This window comes from Rhincodon typus, chromosome 20 (genome assembly GCF_021869965.1).
Source record: "Rhincodon typus isolate 14 chromosome 20, sRhiTyp1.1, whole genome shotgun sequence".
Lineage (NCBI taxonomy): Eukaryota > Metazoa > Chordata > Chondrichthyes > Orectolobiformes > Rhincodontidae > Rhincodon > Rhincodon typus.
The window spans coordinates 5,936,154-5,944,601 of record NC_063351.1 but is presented as its reverse complement, the minus strand read 5'-3'; the positions used below and the strand labels follow the sequence as shown (position 1 = coordinate 5,944,601).

General features: G+C 41.5%; 1 protein-coding gene across 5 annotated transcripts in view; it reads left to right on the top strand.

The window, feature by feature from the left end:
- The window catches only part of cabcoco1 (ciliary associated calcium binding coiled-coil 1), a 137,176-nt gene extending 129,140 nt beyond the window's left edge, over positions 1–8,036 (top strand). For all 5 annotated transcript variants that reach the window (XM_048609117.1, XM_048609121.1, XM_048609118.1 and 2 more), the window contains one exon: positions 7,685–8,036. In XM_048609117.1, the coding sequence (XP_048465074.1) occupies positions 7,685–7,759 (75 nt within the window). In that variant the 3' untranslated portion in view covers positions 7,760–8,036. The remainder of the gene's footprint in view (positions 1–7,684) is intronic.
- Positions 8,037–8,448: the final 412 nt, after the last annotated feature.

Sequence of the window (8,448 nt, the reverse complement as noted above, 5' to 3'; positions counted from 1 at the left end):
CCCCTTCTCTACCCTCCCGCAACAGCGATAGGATTCCCCTTATCCTTACGTACCATCCCACCAGCATCCACATCCAGAAGATCATCAGACGCCATTTCCGCCACCTCCAGCAAGATGCCACCACCAGACACATATTCCCCTCCCCTCCCTTGTCCGCCTTCCGCAAGGACCGTTCCCTCCGGGACACCCTGGTCCACACTTCTTCACCCCCAGCACCTCCCCACAGCCCTACGGCACCTTCTCCTGTAACCGGCGAAGGTGCAACACCTGTCCATTTACCTCCTCCCTCCCCAGTATCCAAGGGCCCAAACATACCTTCCAGGTGAACCAACACTTCACCTGCACTTCCCAGAACCTAGTCTACTGCATTCGCTGCTCGCAATGTGGTCTCCTCTACATTGGGGAAACGAAGTGTAGACTTGGCGACCGCTTTGCAGAACATCTACGTTCTACTCGCAAAAAAGACCCTGAACTACCCGTTGCCTGCCACTTCAATGCACCACCCTGCTCTCTGGCCAACATCTCCGTCTCCGGCTTGCTGCAGTGTTCCAGTGAAGCTCAACGCAAGCTGGAGGAACAACACCTCATTTTCCGCTTGGGGACCCTACAGCCCTCCGGACTCAATATTGAGTTCAATAATTTTAGGGCCTAAACTCTCCCATGTCCCAGCCCCCCACCCCACACACCAGGCTTTGTTGCCACATAGCCTGCCATTACACACTCCCTGTTGTTAGTCACTAACAGTCCCCATTAACAGCTATTCACCCTCCCAGCCTGATCGTTAGCAACTCCTTTGTCTGTCCAACTGTCTTTCTCTCTCTTTGGGCTCTATCCTATCGTTTACTCCCTACCCCACCCACCTCCCTATTTTCTGCATATAAATTGACGTTTTCCCAGCCACTATCAGTTCTGAGGAGGGGTCACCGGACCCGAAACGTTAACTCTGTTTTCTCCTTCACAGATGCTGCCAGACCTGCTGAGCTTTTCCAGCAACTTTGTTTTTGTTCCTGGTTTACAGCATCCACAGTTCTTTTGGTTTTTATCATTCTACCAATGTGTGTCTTAGTTCCTGCAATGGGCCTTTTCTGCATTACTGAATCAGTATTAGTAGACTGACCACGTTTTCTAATCATATTTTTATTTAAATGTGCCTTCAAGGCACAGCTGCAAAAACCAGCCAGTTGGAGAACTGCCCGCTTTGGAAAGCTTTTAGCCTCTTTCACTCTGGAGCATTACTCAAAGAAGCAGAACATTACACCCTTTATAACTTCTGCATTTTCAAAAAACTCTTTGGATTGGTGCCTAGAATGTAGTGGATTCTTGCAAAACTGATTAATTACTGTAACTAAACCATAGTTTTTTCTATAAATAAACTTTACATCAACCCTAATATAATATTAACTCTCTTACTCTGCCAAAATCTCTCATTTAAAATTATTGTCTTTTGTTTAAATGCCTCCAAGGCTTCACCCTCCATATCTGTATAACCTTTTCGAGTCCCACAATCTCCCCTCCCTCAATCTCTCCATTCCTGAATTCAGCATCTTGTACTCTTTGTCTCTTTATTTGCTGCACAATTAATGTCCAGCTAGCAAAGTACCATGCTTCAAACTTTCTTCTCCAGTATCTTCAATATGTATGCTATATAAGTGCAAGTGATTGTTGTAAAGATGTCTGTATAAAATGTTACTGTGCCAAAGACTTTATCATCAAAGTGTTCTACTCAAGGCACATCTGTGCATCCACGATAATCACTTCCAAATTTTAAAACTTGCTTTCTGTGAACTTTGGTATTGTTTAGCAATATGGTCTCTGAAAAGGAACAAAAAAGAAACATGTTATGAGTTTTAGTTGAAAATTTGGCAGGGGAAAACATATTTTCAATATATGCTGTACAGCCAAAATAAATTGAAATGGGTTTTATTGGAGGCTGTGCAAAGCAACAAATTAAATAAGCTGTCAGTTGTGACTATTACCATCATTTCTAAATGCAGTTGTATTATCTGGCAAAGTATTTTGTAATCTGTTTAACCCATCCAACCTCCATCAGCATTTTGTGAAGTGGTTTCATTATTCATTCATTGTGAAGTGGCAAAAGTTTCTTCTTGTTACATGAGGCATTATTCTCCAAGTCGTCATCTTTGAGTTAGGCTTGAATTTCAGAATCTCAAAATTGTTGTGACACAGAAGGGGTCCTTTTGGCTCAGTGAGCCCACACTGGTTCTATTACCTAGTGCTAATCTCCTACCTTTTCCCCATATCTCTGCACACCACATCTATCCAAATAATCATCAATGCCTCTTGAATGCCTCAAATGAACCTGCCTCCACCAGATTTCCAGTATATTCCATACCCTAACGATGAACTGTGTGAAAAAGTGACCCTTGCTTCACTTGCAGATCACTTTAAATCCACATCCTTATTCATTTTTTCTTTTATAAGCGGGAACAGCTTCTTCCTATCTGCTCTCTCCAGCCACTTCATGATTTTGAAAACCTGTATCAAACCTCCTCTCAGTTTTCGAGTCTCCAAGGAGAACAGTTCCCACTTCTTTAATCTGTCCTCTTAACTGCAGTTTCTCATTCCTCGAACCATTCTTGTAAATTGCTTCTGCACTCTCTCAAATGTATTGATATCTTTCCTAAACATGGAGCAGAGGAAAGACTTTTTTTATATCATGACTGATCTAAACCTTAACTTCATTTATTTGCCTTTGTTCCCTATCCTTTGATTCTCTTGCCTAACAAAAAAAAACTAATACTGCTAGTACTAAAAGCTCCAATTGTCCCCAGCTATCCATTATCTGTTGGAAGATAGAATTCCAGATGTGTATGGAAACGATTCCTGATTTTACTGACCGAGCTCTAATTCTGTAACTATGAATCCAAGTACTTGATTCCCCAGCAGAAGAAGTAGTTTCTCTGTCTATCTTATCAAACCCTTTTTTATTTTTTAAATGCGTTAATCAGATTGACTCTCCATCATCTAAACACAATGTCCCTTTTACTACCTCCTATTCTACTGGATCTCTTCCACAGGACATGCACAAAAATCAACAGCATACAGAAACAAAGGCAACAAAGCAGATTGCAAAAAGGTAACGTCGTCAGGGCGCCTCCAGTGAAGTGTTGGCGTTCTGTCCCACTTGATATTTATATCCCTCAGTTTGCTGGGGTGGTTGGCATCACTTGCGGTTCTGTTTTTTAGTGGTTTGTATATTGGGTCCAGTTCACTGTGTTTGTTGACAGAGTTCTGTTTGGAATGCCAGACCTCCGGGAATTCCCTGGCATGTCTCTGTTTGGCTTGTGCTATTATGGATGTGTTGTCCCAGTTGAACTCGTATCCTTCTTTGTCCATTTGTCTTGAGACCAGTGAGAATTGCTCACGTCTCTTGGTACCTAGTTGGTGTTCATGTATCCTCATTGTCAGTTTTCATCCAGTTTGGCCTATGTAATGTTTCATGCAGTCATTGTGTGATATTTTCTATATTACGTTAGTTTTATTGGTTGTGGGTATGGGATCCTTTACGTTTGCCAGTAACTGTCACAGAATGGTTGTTGGTTTGTGGGTTACCCTGATACCTAAGGGTCTGAGTAGTCTTGTGGTTGTCTCTGATATGTCTCAGGGTAGGGTGACAAGTGTGTCTGGCCCTGTTATGTCTTCCTGTTGCGGTCTATCGCGGAGGTAATGACGGGTTATGCTTTTTGGGTATCCATTCCTTTTAAAAATTCTGTATAAGTGCTCCTGTTCTGCTTTGTGCAATCCCGGATTGCTGCAGTGTGTTGTGGCTTGTTTGAATAATGTCCTGATGCAGTTCCGTTAATGGGTGTCGGGGTGGTGGCTGGAACCATGCAAGAACTGTGAGAAACATTACATAGGCCAAACTGGAAGAAAACTGACAGTAAGGATACATGAACACCAACTAGCTGCCAAGAGACATGACCAATTCTTACTGGTCTCAAGACACACGGACAAAGAAGGACACGAATTCGGCTGGGACAACACATCCATAATAGCACAAGCCAAACAGACATGTCAGGGAATTCCCGGAGGCCTGGCATTCCTACTGGAACTCTGTCAACAAACACATTGAACTGGACCCGATATACAAACCACTAAAAAAACAAAAACGGAAGTGATGGCAACCATCCCAGCAAACCGAGGCATGTAAATAACAAGAGGAACAGAACACCGACGCTTCACCGGAGGGCGCACTGACGATGTTATCTAGCAGGGTGACGAAATGTCTGCAACCAAATCCACTGGCTTGGCGAGCATGTCTACAACCTCGTGCTCAGAACAACATCGAGCTGACTCTCAGGACTAAGATGCTGGTTTACAAGATCCGTGTTCTCGAGCACCTTGATGTACGGTTGTGAAATGTGATGAAGCTATCAAAAAAGGAAACCCAGCAACTTGCACTTTCACTATTTGCTGCTCATTTTTGACATCTCATGGAAGGATAAAATTAGGGATATGACAGTCCTTTCAAAGGCAAAGCTCCTAAGTATATTGGTGCTCATCAAGCAGAGGCAACTTGTTTGGATTGGGTATGTTTTCAGGCTAAAAGAGGGCTGCATTCTGAGGATAATCAGATCACCAGAGCCAGGCAAGGCTAGGACTTCCAAGGATGCTTGCAAGTGTGACATGAAGGTGTTGAATATTCATTCTCGATGTACCTGAAGAGACAGTAGATGATGGCAGAGGAAACTGGCAACGTCTCCTGTGGGCCAGCATGCACCATGTGACAATCAGTCGCTACAGCAGTCTAGGAAATGGTGCCAATTCTGAATACAACAAACCCACAATAACATCTGATAACCATCTCATGTGTGGCACTTGTTGGAAGACCACAAAAAGCTACCTGGTCCCTAATGGATGCCCATCAGCAGATATAAGTTCAAGGATGCCAATAATAATTAATGTAGTAAAACTAACCAAGGCACTTTGCAAGTATTTTCAAGCAAAATTTGACATTGAGCCACATTAGGAGTTTATTAGCGTGGATGAAGAAGCATGTTTTAAAGAACAATGTGAGACAAAAGAGCTGGAAAGATGTAGTGAGCAGGTTCCAGAGCTTTGGAAAAGGCAGCTGAGGATACAGGGCCAGACACACTTGTCACCCTACCGTACAGAGACATATCAGAGACAACCACAAGACTACTCAGACCCTTAGGTATCAGGGTAACCCACAAACCAACAACCATTCTGTGACAGTTACTGGCAAACGTAAAGGATTCCATACCCAAAACCAATAAAACTAACGTAATATAGAAATCAAAAGACTAGAATTAGTGAAACACACAGATCTCAGGGTGCTGCAAGGCTGAAGGAGATCACAGAGGCAGGAAAGAGACAAGGCCATGGAGAGATTTGAAAACTAGTTTAAGAAGTTTAAAATCAATATGTTTGTAAGCCATGAGCATAAACAATGTATTGTTAAGCAGAGAGGAAATGGGTGAATGGGACTTAGTGCAATTTAGGACATGGGCAGTTTTGAATGACCTCAACTTTATGAAAAGTGGAACTAGAGACTTCAGTTTGATGTACATTGGAATAGTCAAGTCTAGAAGTAACAAAGGTACAAATGACAGTTTCAGAAATAGGTAAACTAGGGCAAAGGGGAGTTTTTTTAATTCATTCACGGGATGAGGGCATTGCTGGCTAGGCCAATATTTATTGCCCATCCCTAATTGCCCAGAGTCAACCCCATTGTTGTTGTTCTGGATTCACATGTAAACCAGACCAGATACGGATGCTAGATCCATTCCCTAAAGGACATTTAGTGAACCAAATAGGTTTTTCCAACAATTGGTAACAGACTCATGGTCATCATTAGATTTATAACTCCAGATTTTCATTGTATTCAATTCCACCATCTGCCATGGTGGGATTCGAGCTCAGGTCCCTAGAACATTACCTAGTTCTCTGAATTAACAGTTCAGCAGTAATGCCACTAGGACATCACCTCCCCTAAGTTGAGCGATTTTATAGTGACAGAAATAGCCAGGGTGTGGTTATGTGGCTGAAAACTCATCTTGGGTTCAAAGTTATACCAAGATTGTGAAATCGGAGCCAGAGTAGACCATACAACCCTCAAGCCCACTTTGTACAATTTGACCTTACCAATAACATGACATTCTCTGATGTTACCTGATCGTCTGTAAAATATGATCTTATCTAGGAATCTGTAGGAGCGTACCCCCCAACAGAGTGTATAAAGTCTGTTCGTACCAACGAGTACGCACAAAGCTATTACATAAATTAATATACTTTTCATTCAATTTATCCCTCTTACTGTGTATCCTAGATTTGTGTGATTCAGTTCTTTAATACATATCTCACTTATAAGTAGGGTTTTTTTTGAACTCCACTGTCCCAGCGAAAGTTTCAGTTTCTGGTTTGACCTTCCAATCCAATCAGTACAACTATTAGTTTTACTTATTATTTAATTGCAGAAATATACTTTATTCATAAAAAAAACCTTTGTCTACATTCACAAGTAGTAACGTAGTTCTGCACAGTCCTTGCATATCAAGAAAAACAAACGTTGGAATTTGACATTCCCTGCAGTTACAAAACCAAAGGCATTTCTTACTCATACGGGACGTTACTTACATATATTGAAACAATGAGAGGGTCTTATAACTGAACAGGCCCTTGTAATACTTTGGCAGAAAGATCTTGGACAGTGGTCTTTTCCCACTGCACCTTAGCAGCAGCTGTTCTGAGCTTTAGTGCATACCTCAGCACGTAGTCCTGGACCTTGGAACATGTCAGTTTGCAACACTCGGTCGAGGTCAACTCTTTACACTGGAAGACCAAAAGGTTTTGGGCAGGCCAAAGAGCGTCTTTCACAGATTTAGTGGCCCTCCATGTGCAGTCGATGGTTATCTCAATGTGTGTCCCAGGCAATTGCCCATAGCGCACAGAGTCCTGCGTCAGGGCACTGCTTGGGACGAGGCTTGACAAAAACCACTGCATCTCTCCCCAGACCTTCTTTCCAAAGGCACATTCCAGAATTGTTGATTTACAATTACGCAACACGTATGCGTCTTTGGGATTTGTCAGAGTTTCACAACCGAATGTAGTACAATGTACTTCTGTTAATTCAAGGTGTGTGTTTTATTACAAAGAAATTAAATTATCCAGTAGCTCAAATGATGTGATTTGAATAAAACAGCATAAGTAGAATCTCTTTTAACATTGTTTTAACAGCTAATTTGAATTAAGCAAATTTTGATTAAATGAGCAGGTTGCATGGCTACTCATACATTTGAAAGAATGCACACAACATAACACTCACGTTCTATTCTCATCAGACCTTGTTGTGCTTGAATTTGTGATCTCTGATTAATTACAGTGATTTATTACCTTCAAGTTGCCAGGCCTTGCTTGAGTATCAGTTATCGTATTTATATCTCTCTTTTAAAGTTCATGAGTAATAACTAATTTGAATATACCTCCTGTTTACAAGAGATATAATGTACATTCAGGATGTGGAACTTGTAAGATAAACAGTTATCACATCAATACAGACAGGAGCGTCTCCTCCAAGAATAAAAAAAACAGGAAAGTGAGAGGGCAGAGACTGTCAAAGCAGCGGTAAGCCCTGTAACTAAATCAAAAGGAGAGTGAGATATAGGGTAATCTCTTCATTAACCCTTTTCTATTTCCCCCACAGACTGAGATAAATGAAAGACTTCAGAAACAGGAAGAGGCCTACACTGTGAGAATCAACAAACTTATCCAGCACTGAGATATGCGGCAGGAGGATCTGTCTCTCAACGTTGTCGACCATGAGGATATGCTGCTTGTGAGCTAATTTCTTTTCAAAGTAGGTTATAACAAGGGTAGATATCAAAAGTCTTTATTTTGTTCACAAAAACATATTTGGCGTTTTGTTTGGGGAGAATTTGGAGCCATGCATCATGTTTGTTGTGTCTTAGTTCTGTAATGTGGCCTTACATGTTGTATGTAAACAAGTTGTGGCTTATTTTTGAATGTGGTGCCTATTAAAACTACTTCTGTTGAAACATTTGACTATGTTAAAGGCATATGTAAATACAAGTTGATGTTTTGTCCATTGAGCAGTTAATTTTTTTTTTAAACCCTGCCGATAGTTCTGCAGCACATCCTATAGAAATAGTTATTGTTTTTTTATCCCTGAACAACCCCTGCCTATCTCCAATGAAAGGACAGGATGCAAGCCTGCTCCTCGGGATCTGCAACTGTTTCTCTAAATAGTCCTGCTCTTGTGGAAGACAAAGGCTTAGATTAGTTTACAATGAAGAGGTAAGATTGAATGCAAAGCATATGGGAAGGGGGAGCTGGGAATGGGAAACTGTCAGACTGAAAAAAATCCTGGGTGGAAATCAACTTTAAAAATTCATTCATAGGATGTGGGTACCACTGGCATTTAATGCCCATCCTGACTAATGAAATTGA